This window comes from Tribolium madens, unplaced genomic scaffold (genome assembly GCF_015345945.1).
Source record: "Tribolium madens isolate multiple individuals breed KSU strain unplaced genomic scaffold, Tmad_KSU_1.1 Scaffold_3;HRSCAF=73;Tcas5.2_LG2, whole genome shotgun sequence".
NCBI lineage: Eukaryota > Metazoa > Arthropoda > Insecta > Coleoptera > Tenebrionidae > Tribolium > Tribolium madens.
In genome coordinates, this window is record NW_025401006.1 from 4,960,901 (window position 1) to 4,980,276 (window position 19,376).

Genomic DNA, 19,376 nt, shown 5'->3' on the forward strand with positions numbered 1-19,376 from the left:
TACTTAATAATTTCTAAGGAATCCTTAAAAAAATTGCCGTTACGACTTTTGGCCAACAAAAATACTTTATACAACAGGTCCCATCAAAAGCTTTGTTTTTTTTTTCTAAAAAATAATTTTACTTAATATTCACATGGGAAAGGGGTAAACAAATCTCTAGTCATTTCAACAGATTTTTTGGAGAATAAAAGAAATATTGACAATATTTGGAAATTTTCTTTTCTGATCACAAATTCAAAGTTGTTCATGGCTGTCATTTTTATTATATCGACAATTACCCAAGAAATATATAGTTAAAACCCTTAGTAAATTCCTGAAAAATTAAATAAATATCAAGTTTTTTTTTTTCAAAGAAAATATGTATCAGAGTTTTAGAAGTACAAGTTATAGAACATTAAAACGTTTATTAAAACACTCATTTTCTTTTACTTACAAAATTCTAGACACTAGTCATATAAGCTAAAAGATATTTTTACCTATACTGACTGATAGTTAACTAGATTTTTAATTTAATTGCGATTTAGAACGGAAAGAAATAGTCAAAATAGTTAAAAATTCCTGAAAAAAAACAAATTCCAGTTTTTTTTTCAAAAAAATCTGTAGCACTGGTAAAGGTACAAGTTCTAGAAGTTCAAATAAATAAAAATTCCAACGTTTATTAAAACATTTATTTTCTTTTATGTATTTACAAAATTCTCGACACTGTGCGCATGTAAGTTAAAAAGAGATTTCTTGCCTGTATTGGTTGATAATGAAGTAGCTTTGTAATCTAATTTCATTTTGAAACAACGGAAAGAAAAAAACAGTTTGCAAATACTTTCTTACCTCCCTCTTTAGTTCCCTGGATATTTCGTAGTAGGTACTTGGAAGACGAAAGTGTGAAAAATTCCGTTGATGAAAATGTTTTAGGAATCTCAACTTTGTGTTATGATTTCTTTATACTTGACGGAACGTGAACGTTATTACAATTAAAATCCAAAATGTGTTTAAAATATCGTTTCAATGGTTCATTTCCATTTTCTTCTTCAGACATGTTTTATCTGAAGAAAATGGAAATAAACCATTGAAACGTATTTTCAACACATTTTGGAGTTTAATTGTATTAACCTTCACATCCTTTCTAAGTGAAAAATTTATAATTTTTTTCTTTAATGAAACCATTATTTCAAAACTACAACACTCGCCTTACTTTGATGATTTTGAAGATATTTTGTAATCCATTTTTACAAAAAAAAAAGACAAAAAACTGTTTTGAGTTCTCGTAAATTGATTAAAAAAATTCTGATACAAGTCGTTTTAATTAAACCAAAAGAAAAAGAGTGGGTATAGAGTGAAATAAGGTGTAAACTGTTGTTTTTATCATGAAAATGCATTTTATTAAATATGTGCTATGATTTAAAGTAAAATGGAAACAATGATCAATGATTAATGTAATCCTATCAGTGAAATACACATGTGAACCGCCATGTCAGCACCTCATGTACTGGAAATAAGTACAGAGTGACAAACAAATCAGTACAAAGGGGCGTTCAGAAAGAAAGTAGTTTTTTCGTAATAATAATGATGAGGTAACACTTGTCTTGTACTTAGGTTTCAAAAAACTATCTAGCCATTATTATTCATTGGTTCCGGAAGAAAGCTAAGTGCTAGTTCAAACGTAAACGAAGTCGTTAATACAAATAACAAATTTAACAATACACAATGAAGCGAGAAATCATGGGCTTATCACAGAACATGTATGGCATGTTTTATTATTATCAATACCGAAGGGTGAAACTGCCATACGGCAGGGACAGGAAGCAGAAGCGCAATACTGTACAGTCCGTTAAAAGTAAGCCATTAAACAACCTTCTTTGACACTGTTTTACTAAATTGACGAAACGACAACTGTATCTATAAATTTCTTGCAATTTTTCTTTTTAGCTATGACATTTTTAAAGCACTACTATTTACACGAATTAATTTGTTTACAATTTGTCCACATCGAATTAATAAAAGAGCTGTCACTGATTTCACCAATTTCAATGTCATAACTATAATACATATCACTACCAATATATTACAAAATCACTTGTTTGAAATAATTCTTATCCGACCGTGTAAAACAATGAAGATATGTAGTACCGACACAAGTGACAATTGAAAATATCGACAAACTCTGCTCTCTTAACTTATCCGGAGAGATCAATCAATACAACACTAACTTAAAATAAAAAAAGAGGTTGAGAAGTCCCCCGATAGGAACAAGCTGTGGTCATTTTATATCACAATTCCGTTTGTTTAATCGGCCAAGTGAGCACCTTCCGATTTAACTTAATAAATATCAGATCGAATTCCGGAACAACTCACTTAAACCGCAAAACAAAACTTTAAAACTTAAAGTTACACAGGATTTTTGATGATTTTTTAACAAAACGTTAGCCATATACTAAAAGCACTCATAGAGTGTCTTAATTGTGAACACATCGATAGCAGTCTGTGGCACTATCACGAGCTTCAGCTCTGTTTCACCCTTTTTCGTGGTGGACCTATGGGGGGGATCTGCTGGGTCGCCAACGCACGGAACGCCTCTGCGATCAGATGAGGATGCGTTTGGATCATACTTTTCCAACCGGGTGTGTCCATCACGTCCGTCGCGTGCCTTAAAACGTGACAATCAATTTTCGATCGACCATGAAATTTTCAACAACTTACGTATTTATAAAATCTATTGCTTGTGCTTTCAACTGGTCGGCGCTGTGCAGGTCTGCCAATATTAAAATTTCGGCAGCATTGTCTATTGATAAGTTCGTACACAACGCCTCTTCACACATCACTTTGAGTCGTTCCAACGCATACTAAACAAATAAAAGATTAATTTCAACCACAAGCAAAAATTTTGAACAACCTTATCGGCGGCGGCTAACAAATCGTCCGCCATCTTCTCCAAATTCGACGCTTTTCCTGTATAGATAAATCTAAGCATTTCTCGTAATACTTCATGGTCTACGTCCGTTATATCTACTCTATTATGTTTTCTCTCTTCCATTTCATGTTCGAACATGGCCTGGAATACGGGACTCCTCGCTAAAATTCACACAAATCATTTCTCTACATCCCATAACCCCACAAAATATTCACCTGCTAATATAGCCTTATGTGCTTGGAATTCCCTACCGCCTACCGAAAGAGTAACATCGCTAAATTTTTGATTTTCAAAAAGTAAACCTAAATCGTCCGATAACCTACATTCTGGCACTTTAAATTGAATTGTATTCGACTGGCCAGAAATATTTACACTATCAGCGACAACACTGACCTACAATTCCAAATTTTGAATAAACAAAATGCGCAAATTTCCATCGACTCACTTCGCAAAATATCGTAAGTTTATCGTCGGGTAACAGACCGTTGGCTTCGTCCAACAAAAAATCTCTTCTAATGAACTTCTTGAAGCCCCAATCTTTCCCCTGTACGAATCTGTACGCCCTTTGACTCTCCATCGCTTTCGTTTCTTCTCTTTTCGCATTTAATATACTAAATTTAAATTTGGCTCGAACTTCGCTTTTATTGCACGACACAAGAAGGAGGTACAGTGAAAGATAGTCCTTGCTTTCCTCATCCAAACCTTTAGGATTCACCCTTAGACACCTACAATATTTCCTTTAATTTTACCAACACATCAAACAAACTTACGCACCATTTTAATTTATCGTTAGCCCCTGCCGAAAACGTCGAAGATTTTAAAACTTCGCCCATTTCTTCGCGACAGAAACTAAAATTATTTATTGTCCACATGTAGCTGAACTTTACGACTTTCACCTGAAACAAGTAAAAAATCACAAAATTAAATTATGAACCACAAATAATACACAAAAAACCTTCTTTTGGCGTACAAAAGTCGAATAAAATAACATGAATTTTTGAAATTGATACATCGCGTTGGTAAAATGACAGAAAAAGAAAATTTTGACATTTCACACACCTACTTGATTCTTTCAAAAACTAACCTTTTTGCGACGTAATTTTATGACAAACGATTTTTCGCAAGTTTTTAAGACTTCCATTAGTCGATTTAAAATCTGTATCGCAAATTTTAAATTAAAAAAAAAAACACACACAAAAGCGCAACAGCACAAAATTGCGTGCGTCACAATTTGACGTTTCACTTGTTTTTCAAAATGTCTTTAAAAATCAAACTAAAAAACTCTAGAAAGCCCACCAAAAATAACAATTTTTTGGAGAAAAAAATTAATTATAAACAAAACATTAAATAAACTTTTAATAATGATATTAAATTTATGTTTTTTGAATAACCATGTAATTTTTCATTTTTAAGTGTTGACAAATCTAGAAAAACCAAAGTAAAGAGAACCTTTTTCTATCTTCTTTTTCTATCTTGGCTTTTTTTGAATAAAAGTTGAGTTGTGAAATACACTAATTGATGTTTTGTTATAAATTAGTCAAAAAATGGAGCAAGATAAATGGAGATTTAAGGAAAATTAATGATTGGTTGTGTACACGTAAACTTTGTTTTCTGTTATACAAAATAATGAATTTATGGTAATTAAACTCAGAAACTCGGATTTTGATTAACTTCCATGGAAAATGGTTGAGTGATGTGAAGTGGATGAAAGAAAACTTCCATTACAAACGCTTGAATGTTTCCTCAGATGAGAACAACATCATCGCTTCTAAAATTACTCTACTGATAAAGACGACAAATTTGAGTTCTATTTTTAAAAACGAAAAATAATGTAAAACAATTCGCTGATGACTTCCTTCGATATTTGTCATGAATGGGTGAACAATAGACCGGCAGAAAACCTTGCAACATTTAAAAATAATGCGATGGCTCTATGTGTGTTCGGATTTTCGACCCTGAACAAGGGCATTCACGCCGTCGACGTTGTTCTTGAGCGAAGAAATCCTTCAGCTTATGAATTTTTTCACCTCTCTCTCTCTCTTGTAATTTTCGGACCGTTTTTCGAAATTTTATTGTTATGGTCAAATGAAACTAACTGTGAATTCGTGGTGCTCGGTCACACAGGCCAGAGTTATAATTTCCAAGTCAAGAGCCGTTGGCCTCAACCAAGGTCAGCACCAGAAAGAACATTGCCGTTTGGTTGAGCAGTTTACCTCTGGTGTGGTGCATATAGGTAGAAAATAATCTAAAGGAACGGGTTGCTCGACGGCGGATTGACTTACCTGCGTGTAACACCAGTTCTCGGCCACTGGGGTGTTTACCTCCTGGGGTGGTGGACTCGGCACGCGGCTAACAGCCATGGTACTCGTGGGATGCAGGTTGGAGCTGACTCGGGCCGTTTGGCCGGCCGAGCAATCACTCACCACCGGCAGCCTGCAACGAAACACCACTTTTAATACAAAACTCAAATTTTCCATTACCATTTTTTACAAAAAAAAAAATATTGTTAACTGCTTTCAAAAATACCTAAAATAATGTCTTGAATTTAGAGTTTAACTATTACAAAAATTAATACAAAATTTAACTTGCTGATCAAACAAAAACAATCCCAATTTTTCGTTTTTTTGTTGATTAATAAAATTGGTTTCTCTTACCTAAATTAAATTAAGACATGAATAGATCTTTTTACTTCTATTTTGTGTTTTATTGATTAAATTTGTAATAATTTTGTTTATAATAATAGAGATTCGCCAAGGAAACCTTCCCCGAGACACGCTGTATTCTCGTAACAATAAAATATTTAAACTAAGAACAGGACCTGAAGTTTGTTTTTATTCCGGATCGTGTATGAAATACACTGCTCAACAGGAAAAATGTGTTCGAATTACAAGTGCTTTTATGATTTCTGGTCGTCAAAAGCGGTGAAAGCAAAACAAAAGTGTGTATAAATAAATAAGCGAGATTCTTTACCACAAAGGTTTAGCAGGAAAGTCAATTCCGATAAGATAACCGATTCCGAAGAAACGTGACTTTTGACATTGACAGCATTCGTAAACAGCCATATTTATCATTGGAGGGTGCAGAGACACAACGGTCAACATTCACCACACATGTCACCTTTCTCGAACGCAAGTAAACCTTCACGTCCGAACTAAAAGAACTCCTCTCGCAGAGTACCTCGTCGAGGATCTCAGGTAGTTCCTTGAGATTTTAAGGTCGATTCGGGTCCTTTTCTCGGCAGGTAGACGACGAACATGATGGCCAACGCCCGCAAAAATCATTGTCTCTATTCAATAATGACGAATTTTACTACGAATAGCGGTACTCGACGTTCCATTCACGTCGATAAATAGCTAATTGTCAACCTGAGCGTGTTTATGACGAAAAATCTGCACGGCAAGGTCAAACACCCCGCCGTGGATTCGATGATAAACCAGACAGTTAGCTTGAGGATGATGACTGTTTATTGAAGGTCAGACTTAGTACAACGCTCCTGTGCTCAAGAGGTTTGGGTCAACGGCCGTTTCCGACGTTCGCGAGGGATGGACCCTCGTTGGGGAGAACGCCCGGAGAAACGAGGGAGAAATTTCGAATATTCAGGGTCTTATGTATGCGTGCTGTTGCTGGTGGAGTAGGAGGAGATATGTGCACTTTGTTAGCAAAGATGTGTGTGTTTCTATTCCCACATCGTTATCGCATTCAAGAAGTGTTTGCTGCGAAAATGCTACTTGACACTCAAATCAAAGTTGACAAGATAACGAAATTTAGCTTCTCAACCAATTTTTGATATTACGGGCTACAAGCGAATAAAATAACCCAAAGGTATTAAAGATAAATACTCCATCCCTTCTTATTTATGTTACTGAACAAACAAATGTTTTTCTATAATAGACCACAAGACAAAATCCCAATATTTCTGTATTACACAGGAATATAGCAAATAAAAAAGTAAAAACCTACCTACACACAGCAGAAAATATTTTTGTGCTTCACTTCCTTTTACTGCAACATTATTACGTCTTGTAATCTCTGTTTCTTAATCATTGAATTGCTGTTTATATTTTATCCTTACTGTTGTATTGTGAATCTAAATAAAAACGTGGTCAAAAGCATTATGAAAATTTCATGTATTGAATTTCATGAATTGCCCAGATTGTTACTTTAGTGAAATGACAAAATATTTAAAATACAATAGGAGGTAAGGGTAGGTACAGCATTGTATTTTTTTATAGTGATGTTTCCGAGAATGTTCTCAATCTTGACTTCGAGTTTGTTAAAAAAAAGGTTTGTGGTATTTTTGCCTGAGCAAAGACTAGACTCAAATTTTATTTCTCAAAAGTCGATTTCGACCCCACATCTACTATTTACAAGTAATCACTTTTCTGACCACAATAAATTTTATAATTAATATAAAGAAACACTATACATCTTGTATCAAAAATAATTATTATCTGATAAAAAAAATAATTGCACCATCAAAAACATAATAATAAACTCAAAACAATAATTGTTTCATAAAAAAAAATCATGATCTATAACTTGATAAACAAAAAACATACCTACTTTTTTTGTCTTACGTCTGTGTCTACTGTCTACGTAACTTTATGTATTTACGTAAATATGCATGAAAAATATTTTATCCACAATCACTCTATAAAGAGACTTTATCCACAATCACTCCATAAAGAGACTTTATTCCACACTTTAGATGCGTATAAAGTATCACTTTATCCACTAGTGGAATAAAGTAACTTTATTCCACTGTTAGTAACCAACGCACCGCGTAACAGCTTACTACGTTTAACCGAAAGCACATTTGGCGTGACGTTTAAACGTTAGTTTACTTTTTAATTAAGTTTGGAATAATTTAGGCCTGTGATTGTGGATAAAACGTTATATTGCAGTCGTGTGTTAGTCGCGTTTTATCCACTTAAGGAGATTAACCGCTCGAACTGACGTTCTGGCGGTTAAACATTCTTGCGTGGATAAAACGCCACCTCACACAATTTTACAATAAATAACTATAAAATTAATTAAAAAATCGTGGCACCAAAAATTTTAGAACATTGTGAGAATCAGTAAAAAAAGACTTCGAAGCTTTTTATTACGTAGTCTCTTATCAAAAATATTTTGAATCATACGGTATTTATTTAGTTGTTTCAGCGATTGATATCAATACACAATACGCAAAAACACATACTTCGTTCTTTATTACTCAGTATTTTCGTTGTTTGAATAAATTTATTTATTTGCTTTAAACTCTTCCATTTTTGGTTTACAGATATTTGAAAGTTAAATACCTACAGAATATTTTTTTTTGTCTTCCTCTTTTGTCATCATCTTTCGAAGATGTCATCATTTCGTCGTCCGTAATCCACGGATCGATTATTATTCAATGCAATGGGTCGTTGTGTAATTATTTTAAGGCAACAGTATCGGCTCTGGTGAAATGTTTCCTAGTTTCACCCGGCCGAGAGAGCGAAAGGACCCGCGCTTTCCCTTTATGCGCTCTTTATTCCTTATTGAACACCCGCGCTCTACTATATCGATTTCTCTTTTACATGGAACCATCAGCACGGCGTTCCTACATTCAGGAGAAAGTTAAATTACTTCATGAACCTAAAAATTTCGGCTTCGTCCCTTCATCTACCACCAAAAAATCGAACCACCAAGGCGAGGACGAGATTTTATTTATAAATAGGGGAGACCTTGGTGAAATATTTTTTTTCAGAGTGATTTCGTTATGCAATAGTTGATAAATTGAAATACAATTCATGAACTGTTTTAAATCGTCGTAAAATGTTTAGTTTTATTGCCGTTTTTATCACTCGATTTATCACCCGAAATGTTACACCGATACATTATCAATTTAAAAATCCAAAAATAAGTCATTAGTGATGCTATTTTACTCGACACGTTACAGTTTCATAATAATTTTCGCTGACGTATTTTGTTGCCATAGGAACTCTACTGAGCGTTTCAAAATTTCGCTCGATTTTATTTAGACAAATGACTAAATTACGGTCACTTAAAATTGATCAATCATTTAAATGATCATTTATCTAACCTTGAATTTAGATAGATATTCTTGACTTTATCAATGTCCGGTCTAAATCTTATCAGTGAAATTTCACCCGTGATCTTGAAAAACAATCAAACTACTTTTTTTTAATTTGACCATTTTTCACAAGGTTGTTTGATCAAAACGAGGTTGCACTAAAAAATTATAACACTTTAAAATTCGCCATTTTGTTATTGTTATTTTTACTGATAAGGCGAAAATAACTCTCTGACCTTTTTTACGTAAATGTATCAAAAAATCGCGATCAGACCATTTCCGTAACTTTAATTTTTTTGCTACCATGCGTGTCATTGCTATTACAACTCACCTTCGAAAAATCTCCTTGCCCTCTAAATCCGTTTCTAGATAAAACCGATAGAATACAATAGTGTTCTTGATCAAGTTCATTCGATTACCATTTATTTTGTAGGTGTCGTTACTCAACAATCGAAAAGTGATTAATTAAACCGTAGGGAAAAATGTACAAGTGAAATCCGTTGAGTTTTGCAATTTTAAGAGAGGTGTGAAGGTGCGACTGTAAAAGTAATGCGATTCCACAACTCGACTTATTATTGTTCTCGTTAAAGGTAACTCTTTACCTAGATCGAGAGACTGACCCGAATTGAAGAGATTTCGTTCATGTAAACACGATTCGAAAATAGAAGGTTATTTTCGATTATAGGGCGCACACGTTAAAATAGCCCTTGTCCTTTTTCTGTGCTAATTTTTTACCATTGAAAATAGATATTTGAAATTGTAATGAGACGTTGCTGGTTGTTATTTCTCGGCGTTTGGGGTCATCGCATTTTTTTTAAGTAAAAAGTTTTGGTTGAAACGTTATCTGTATAGATTTTACTGCTGGGTTTCACCGTTCAAGGGCGATGCTTTCTACTCTTTCAAAACGTGAACGTAACGTTTGAATTTCACCGAAATTTCTTTCACCAAACAATACTATCAAATTCGGATACAGAGCGATATTTCCGGAGATGCTATCGACCTGTATCCATTTTTATTCAATTTTCGAAGCAACTTTTAAAATTTATATAAAAGAAACAGATTGTAACATATCACGAGCTTCCGCCTCTAGGTCAAACGACATAATCTAATTAGTAATTAATTAGCAATATACACAATTACGTAATGACAATTTAAAAAATGATGAGCGTCATAAAAGCAAACAGCTTACAATATGGGTCAGAGAAAAATAACGTAGCAGTCAGTGTTGTGAAATTGTTCGCTTAAAATTTACTTTGATAATTTCACTAAAAGACTTTCACTCATTGCGTGTAACTTTTTAAATGCACTTTTCTGTATTTCAACAAAATTCGATATTTGGAACGAACGTGTTCCAGCATGACATGTTTTTATTATACTTTCAACCCTCAATCACTCGATTACCCCCGAAATCTGGGTTAAGGGCGACGAGAAGGACGCGTCATTGTAATCACAAAAAGTAGGTCTTTAGACGATTTCCGATTTAATTTCTTTTATTGCTGACATCTCGAACACAAAAACATACATTGTTACAAACGAAAAAAGTATCGAGTTTTCTGGGAAACCTTCCATGAAAAATTAATTACAAGATTCGAAACCCTTCAACTAAATTACGACTTTTGAAAATAAATTAGGGAACAAATGAAATTTTTTGGAAAGTGTCTACTCGCAACAGAGACAGTGAATTATTTCACATTTGTTGCAGCTACCACGCTCTATTAAATGTATGCCATGTTAATAAAATGCTGTATCAATAGGCTATAAACTGTATTAAGTAATACCTCACATACATAATTATTTAACACACTGTAAAAAAACACAGTGTGACACGAAAATAACCTAAAAAGCTCACATACGAGGTCATCTCGTAAAACCATCTCTCTAATTATTATCCTTTTGTAAAAAATGACACGCGAAAGGTTTTATCGAATTAAAATTTTCTAGCGCAGAAAAGCTAATTTGCACCGACGAATCATTATCAAGCAAGATAAGCACGTGTAATGGAAAGTGTGGTGCTTTAGCTATTTTTAATAAATCTTAACCTTCAAAACGTTTGACTGAAGGCCGAATAAAGGACTAGTTGATAGGCATAATTACCTTTGGTCTGCGTCAAGCAAACAATCCGAAAACGTGGACAAAAAAAATTCCTATAATATACACAGTGACGCATAAATACCTCACAATTAAATCATAGTTGCAACATTATTTTTATGGCAAAATTTTCGAAGAAAATATTTAATAAAAATGACAATGTGATAATCTTTACGGAAAGAAAACCACTAAACAACTTTTATCATTACCACGTTCCATTTCCAAGGTAAAATATTTCACAAACTTGATTGTCGGTTGTAACAGCTCAAGGCAGTTTTTCCTCCTCATTGAAATCATTCAAAGAGAAAAGTTGACTTTCGAGAAAAACAATTTTCGATTGGGTACGAAAAAAATCGTCTCGAACCAACAACAACGCCCTTGAATTAACTTAAAACAAACACATTTAAAAGTATCGAAGGTCCAACGTGTTTTATTTTTGCCCACGAGTAATTACCGAAACTTTTAAACGATTCAGTTCGTAGAGATGACAACGTTACATAATTTTCGTTTCCGTGAAATCATCTTGAAATTATACATGTATGCGATCTCGACCTTGCCCATATAAAATAGACAAACACATATGATCTAATCCTAATAACAATAATTGCTAGTGTGAACAATTCCAGGCTGCGACCACTGCATACATCATAATTAATAATTAAAAAGTCTAATGATTTTTTAAAATTACATTACACAGTAAGTTTTCTTAATTGAATTTTTGCTAAATAAATATTAATAATAATAGACGGTGTTCTACTTAAAATATGTAAGATAAGTCTCTGGATGTAATAATAATTAAAATTTTCGTAACAGGCAGGTGTCAATTTCCTCCTAGATTGAGTTTTAGTCCGAATTTTTAGCTTAAATGCGAGCTTTGAGATAAAAATCATCACTTTTTTAATTTTTGACAAGACCAGGAAATGATGTTTCAAAAATGTGCCGTCTCGTCGGCCCCGAGTCTAGCATTTTCACGGACGGCTGATCTTTACCTTCACAAAACCCGAAAAAATCTGCTCTTGAAGAAAGTCATTCTATAGCGCGATCTCCACCAAAAAAAGTGTTCCCCTTTGCGAAAATGCGGAATTGAATCACTGCAAAGATCCAGATATCGCATTTTCTAAGCGCGAGCGCGTGTCTGATGTAGAGTATGAAAGTAGAACGACGAAGTCCCCCAACATCTCCGCTCTAGATCCGGAGCGGGCCAGGTCAGGGGTCGCCATACTGTTCCCCTTCTCTGAACCGACGTGGTGCATTCGTTGGCGTTCTCGATAGAAAACCTGGTTATGGAGACGGCGACGACGAGGACACTCTGGATTTGGAACTGGAGCAGATCGCCGAATTCGCGCGATTCGCAAACTCATTATTCGACACGAAGAGGGGCGGAGCACCGATGGTTTACTCGTTGTTACGATAATTCGGGTCAACTTTTTAAATATTATTACTCGGATGTGTGGGAGGATTCGAGGTGATGACTGATGAATGTGCGCTTACGGAATTGGATACTAATTCGGGGGAACGGCGAATTAAATGCTAGGACATGACAATGACGACATGCGATCGTTTTTTATTACGGAAGAAAAACCAGAACGACCAAATTATTCATTATGTAAATTAAGAACAAACTTATCTCTTTTGTCTCGATTATGTGAAACGAAAATATGATTTTTCTGTGTTTGGATAACGAAACAATAGATTTAGAAAAGTGCGTTTTTCGACGACGGAAGTGAAATCTACTTTCTTTCGATCGTTACGTGGAAAGTGTCAAATTTGCAATTTTCTAGCCGATTTTAATTTTTACAATCCAAGTATTATTGCATTTTATAAATAAACCAATTTATCAAATCAAACAAAAGTTTATAAATAAAGATATCTGAACTTATCAAGCAAAACAAATTTATTTTAAATGTGACGTAACATACCATTTTCTTAAAATTAATTATTGTTCCAATGTCAGCATCAAAATTGCAATATTTTTAATTTCGATTATCTGCCAATGTCTGACTTACGAGTCAAACTTGTGCAAGGGTTAAAGTAACTTTCTCATAATAAATTACAATGTCCAGGGCACCGTTAGTATGACCTTTCAAGTTTAGAAAAAAAATCAAGGAAATTCTTCAGACAATCGTTTTTCATCATTAAATAATCATTTAGACTAAAATCCATTTAATTCAAGTCATTTATGCAAAAAAACAGCCTCAAGAGATCTCATTAAAGTATCGTTTTAAATGTGAAAAAATTCATAAACTAAAGCTGTTCTGCAGTTTGCAATTCAATCACGTCTGAATTTAAAATACTTTTTTTATTAAACAGATACTTTAAACGCAAGAATTATGAGATAATTAATTTATCAAAATATTATGTTAATTTAAGCGGATGTTATTCGAGTTTTATGATCAGTGGTAACAAACCGAATTAGAAATAAAGTGTTTACCTCCAAAAACGGCCCAAGAAAACCACCGGAGCTTCTTTGAGTCTTGTTTTTATGTAATTTCCGCATTGATGTGACATTGTCAACGCCACTTATCACTCTACTGTGCTTCTGTGTTTGCTTCGACCAGGTGATAAAAGGATTATCAATGTGACATTGGACTAGTGCGAAAAAATTATTTTCATTTGTTCGGTATTTTTTCGACGTGCAATTTATATCTCCTAAAATTGCTCGCAAGGCCAGCACGTGAAATAACACACTGTAAATGATTAAATAAAACGGCCTTGCATATAAACGCGTAATTGCGAAATTTTTTGATATCACTGGAGGTTGCCTTATCTATTATCAATAAACGCCAACTGTAGCAAGTGCAAAAATCAATTTTTTACCTGACGTAAGACAAACTTCTTTCGGAATTGGATAAATTATTCACGAATGCAATGAAATCACCAACTATATCGGTACGTACAGCATCGTGCCCGGTTTTATTTTCGTATTTTCGGTTTACTGCCAAGGTTACAACGTACTGACAATTATAACCCACCACTGATAGAAAAAATCAGTTTTTGCAAAACGACAAATCGCAATAATTTTCAAGATTATCATCACCCTTTATTTGAAATTTAATGTTTGCGTTCGTGTTACAAATTATTGCTTGTTTGACATTGAAGTCTTGACTGTGCCCACTTTATTTGGCTCGATAGATACCCACATAAACTCAAAGGTAATCAAATAGTACCGTAATTACCGATCGAAATTATGCTCAGGAAATTGATGTCAAAGGTCAAAAACGCCGCAGACGTGTTGACACTTTTTAAATCACCCTCGTATTATTCGTTATTGCACATAAATGGAAAGTGAACGCTCCATTCATGTGGAAGGGACGATTAAATTTAATTTAGTGAGAGTACATTAAAAAATTATACAACATAATCGATAATGAGTCGCTCAATTATTGATAGGCAAAAGCCCACGACAGAGGGCTGATAATTCACAGAAGTTAAGCAATCAGCTTCAATGTCGCCCAAGAAATGGAGAATATAAAACAGGAAATTGTTGGGATTAATAGTTTTTTATTATCGACCGATATATCAAAATTATTAATGATGTTCTGGCATATCATAATGTTAGAATTACAGATCAACGAGCAATTGGAACATCTATTACAGTTTGCTAAAAGTGGGTGATGTGCATGGCATCAAAAATGTACTCTTATTAAACTGAGTACAGAAAGAAACTAAGAGAATGTATGCAATGATCTAATTCTTGATTTAAAAATCATTATTATGAAAATGTGGTTACGAGGTTTGACATCAAAATTTTCATTTTTTGATCAAAAAATCAGGCCACACAGAAGTTTTATTCCATTTTTTTTATAGTGACTGTACTTCCTGCACCTCTATATTATTTCATTATGTATTTAAAATACAAATAAGTGATAAGACTTGATAATTATTTGTCCATTGTTTTAAATATTCTACTCGTAAATACTGCTCCAAAACACTTTTTGGTGTTTCCTCTTTCTGAGGCACCTAATGACATTTTTTTTGCCTTTACGAATTGTGATAAAATTAAAACCACTTTCTCGTGTCGTTAATTAATTCAAATAAAGTCCCTCTGAATAACTCAAATGCTCAGACCGTAATGCAGAAACAAGAACGTTACGATGCATGGAGCTATTCCCGGCCGATGACCGAGGCCTTGGAGGCCTCCTGGGTCCGATGGCCCCACAAAGAAGAACAAAAGTATGCAGCTGTAACGGCCGAAAAAACGCCTCGACTCGATTCGAATAAAAGCAAAGAGGAGGAAAAAATACGTATGTTACCCTTGGGCCGACAGCTGAGAGATGAACCCTCTCCCCACACCACAGGGCCACAGGGCCGGACGTCGTGCATTTTCGACCGAAACTTTCCCAAAGCGTGGCATTTGAATGTAGGGTTTCATGGCGATATTAGTCGGCATTTTGGGGTCATTGAAAATCTCTAGATTGAAGCAACCAGCCGTGCTCTACATAGCCTGGCACACATAAACATGGGTGGGTTATTCGATTGTTTTCGACCACACAAAAACCGGCCCCAAAAAAGAGCATCCTTACCTAGCTAAGGCCATTTTGACATGGGTTAATCCACGTGTCACTGTGAATTTTTCACTGAATTTTTTCACCGCACTTCAAGCACACGTTTTCACTTTCTCGCTGTCAAAACTTAACCCCACTTTAGGAAAATAAACAAAGCTCCGAGCGAGATGTGAACGAAACCATCTCCATCAAAGCACGATGGAGAACTACATCAAATTAGAGATCCGTGCTTTATCGGCCCCCACTCGCAGAGGAAAAAGCACCGTTCGGACGGCGTCGACTTGGTTCGGTGGCGACGTCAAAGACACACAAATTCCAAAATGCTCCGGTGAAGAGATAAAGCTCTCTCCCGGATCAATACGGAGTCCTTCCGACGTTGCACCACCTAAAGCTCTGCCGCACTGAATTCAAAAAAGCAACTATAAGTCGGAAATTTCGCGCATGTGTTCAATTTCAAGGGGAAAAACAAAGAGATTTGGAAAATTAGATGTTACGTAAAACCTCTACGGTTACGGTGACGTATGAAAAATTCAGATTTTGTAACGAAAGATGAGCTTCCCACTGAAATTGCGAAATGATCGTTTCCTTGAATTTTCCTTTATAAAACTTATTAATTCCCTCTCAGAATTGCACTCTAATTGCCTACCAATTATCCGAGGAAAAACGAATTTTATAGCTTTATTGCGACTAGATAGGACCTCACTTGAGACGCAAGGTCAAAAAATATTTAAATACGTGGAATGTTAGAAAATTTCGGTGAAATCCTGATTTATAAAATTAAAAAAAAAAAACTTTCGTCGCAGACCGGAAATCACACTAACAGCTCCCAATCACGTAAAGTCGGATGCTAAATTATTTTCTTCCTTTATAAATTTGGCGAAAACGAGATAATTCGATTTTCCGTCAAATAAAAATCCAAGTTAGACGACCAACAATTCAGTTCTTGTACTTTCACTCGACCATAAAAAAAATAAAATCGTCCACATCTGCATTCAATGTTGACACATTTAATTTCTTCTTGGTAGATCAACGAGATAATCTCATGTAAAAAAAAATTGCTTGTCACAGTAAACGTCGAGTTATACATTTATGGCCTAATTTCTCGCATTGAGTCATGAGAATTTTAGATTGTTGGCCATTCTAGTCAATTAAGTGCTCTCTACAAATAAATGAATGCAAATTATTACTTATTGAAGAAGGGAAAAATGACTTTCTTTTTATTGAAGGTCTAAGTGCTGAAAACTTTTAAACTGTGGACTTAATTCAGTTTAATTAAAACCTACGAGATAGCTAATTGTTACAATTTGAAACGCCCTAGATTATTGCTTAAATAAGGACAAGTTTAATGTTGCGTATTTGTTTTGACAATCGTTTTGTAAATAAAAGATTTTGCCTATATCTGATTCTACGAGAATAAAAAACAATTTGTTTTAAAAAAAACTTGAAAATAAACACGAGTTGACCCATAAAGTCAAATTTAAGGTTACCTAAATAATAAACAGTTTCGTACTTTGTACTACCTAATCTAAATTTAGCAGATTGGGAAAAACAATTTTCGCATACTCTGATAATCAATGTAATTATTTATTTTTCGCCGATTTAATAAACATCAAATTACGGAAGTGGCGCCCTCTGTGCACGCAATACGTAAATACGTGTCGTTGGAACCCCCTCAAAGCTGCGTTATGTCCTCTGTTCGAAAAGGTTACAACCGAAACAGACAATAATTAGTTTAGTGAGAGTTATACAAGCAGAGGACACGAAATATTGACCTCGCACGGAGAGGTCGTCGAGGAAACGTTGTGCCGCAGACCGCGAAGAAGAACAACACACTTTTTGGGTCAGATCGAATTAAAATAAGGGTCACTTCGGTGGTAAATCGTCCACCTTGTATTTTTTAAAGCGTGCCAAAAAAACATCGCATTATAAAAATACATATCGCGGTTGAAATTCCAACGTGAAAGTTATCTCCGCATGCATTCGTTTCTGTTTTAAACACTTTGTTGGCCACTGGTCTAAATTTAATCCCACTCGATCCAGAGTCTTGTGAAATCCACTTTCACTAGCGTGGCCAAGTTTCATAATTAAACGGGGACGATTCTTACGAGAGATTTAGACGATTTTTAGCCCTTTACGAAAACTCAATTTTTGTGTACGCATGGTTTATTTTGTAGATTTTTCTTATCTCGCAAATGTGTATCTTTTATTAAAGTGATTTAAAAATCATAAACCTCTTTTATACGCAACAAGAGGGAAGAAACAGGTCAGATATTTTTAAAATATCTGGCCCTTCTCTCTGACATTTTTCCGTCTGTGGTAAAGTCTATTCACTGAGTTAACGACTTTTTCACCCCAACAAGCTGTCAAACGCAAAAAAACATATTTATCAACAACTTAATATGATGGAAAAGAATTCTTAATCCAGTCATCAGAAAATATTGTTAGGATTTTTGAGTGACATCAGACGTTGTGAGTCAATCAAAAAGTCTATTTTTATTTTTCATGGCCAACTGAGATCATGCGATTTGTAAAAAGCTTAGTGGATTTATAGCCCAATTAAAAATTTGTCAAAAATTCGGAATTCATCCCGCATGCAAGTCGTCTTCGTCGGATAAGCATCTGAAATGACGTAATAAATCCAGATCTTTTGTTTAGAAGAACCAAAAATAAATCCCGTGAATGAGTTTTTTAGCAATTCAAATTTTTACCCATCACATCCTATTTTGGGGTCACGAAAACAGCCAAATTCATCAAAAACCCGTTAATTTTATTATTGACAATGATGCAACCGAATAATTTGGAAATAAATTCGACTCGAAATCTGTCACTTTCTTATTTTAGATGGACAAAAAGTCGGATTTGAGACACTGCCGACTTAAAATATTCCGGACGAGCGTCGGCGCTTCCGCTTCGAATTATTTTATAAATCCGACACCGAAAATTCGTTGACATTGATGGTGTCTAAAATTTATTACATTGAAATTATGACACTGATAATCACGGATAAATGAAGGATTTTTTCGTGTCAAGCATTTCATAAACATCAACATTTCAATAATGTAAAACAAGTGTGGTTTTATTAGATTGAAAATATGTCACACTTTGATAACACCGATTCCTAATTGTAATCGGGGTGAGATAAAACACGGCGTCTGAATCAAGCTCAGACGTGACTTTGGTCGGTCACTTGTGCCCCGACGTGACTTTTGTTACATTTACAAAATGATGTTTTCGTTGGAAGAAAAGCAGGTAAGGATAGTGTGTCAATATATTGAATTAATGTAGCCCTTGGCCTGACCCGGATTTTGTTGAATTACTTAACAATGTCTGTCCGGAGTAAAACGGAGTCAATTAATAACGAGGGGGGCGAAACCACGCAACTGCCTTCTACCCCCGAGTACGGCCGACGGTTTAACCTTGGAAAGTTCACACTCAAGAGATAAAACGGATTGTGTTTGTTTTTATTTACAAATTACGCCAATTTCCGGTCATTCTCGCACTGCCTCGGCGGTGATTTTGGGGCACTTATGGGCCAAACTCGGTCCATTTAGGTCCCTTCGCATGTCCCAACGACTCGAAAAGTGGAAGCACCAACAAAAGATAACCTTCAAAAATAAACATATGATACTTACCCAGCAATTCACGTCGCATTCATGCGCCTTCACGGCGACGACATAATGAAACTACACACAATAACATTTTTGCATACAATTCGAACATTGATCGTCTGAATTAAGCCAAAAATTCGATTTTTTGACTCAAATAAAATTCAGCACTCCGAAACCATCTTGGTTTTTTTAGTTCGACTGGTTTCCATAGA

The 19,376-nt window shown here is 34.8% G+C and overlaps 1 protein-coding gene across 6 annotated transcripts; it reads right to left on the minus strand.

Annotated features, from left to right (window-relative positions):
• Positions 1-1,353: 1,353 nt before the first annotated feature.
• LOC123007766 (protein roadkill) lies at positions 1,354-19,355 on the minus strand. Of its 6 annotated transcripts, none has more exons than XM_044403199.1 (8): positions 19,189-19,355; positions 5,188-5,338; positions 3,680-3,801; positions 3,351-3,630; positions 3,121-3,298; positions 2,888-3,066; positions 2,695-2,837; positions 1,354-2,641 (listed from the first exon to the last, which is right to left on the minus strand). In XM_044403199.1, exons 2-8 carry the CDS (start codon positions 5,263-5,265, stop codon positions 2,497-2,499), a joined length of 1,125 nt encoding a protein of 374 aa, XP_044259134.1. In that variant the 5' UTR covers positions 5,266-5,338; positions 19,189-19,355; the 3' UTR covers positions 1,354-2,496. The 6 variants fall into 6 exon arrangements, with proteins under 6 accessions (XP_044259134.1, XP_044259133.1, XP_044259131.1 ...); XM_044403198.1 differs by lacking the exon at positions 19,189-19,355 and adding an exon at positions 15,575-15,823; XM_044403196.1 differs by lacking the exon at positions 19,189-19,355 and adding an exon at positions 13,483-13,606.
• Between the last annotated feature and the right edge of the window lie 21 nt (positions 19,356-19,376).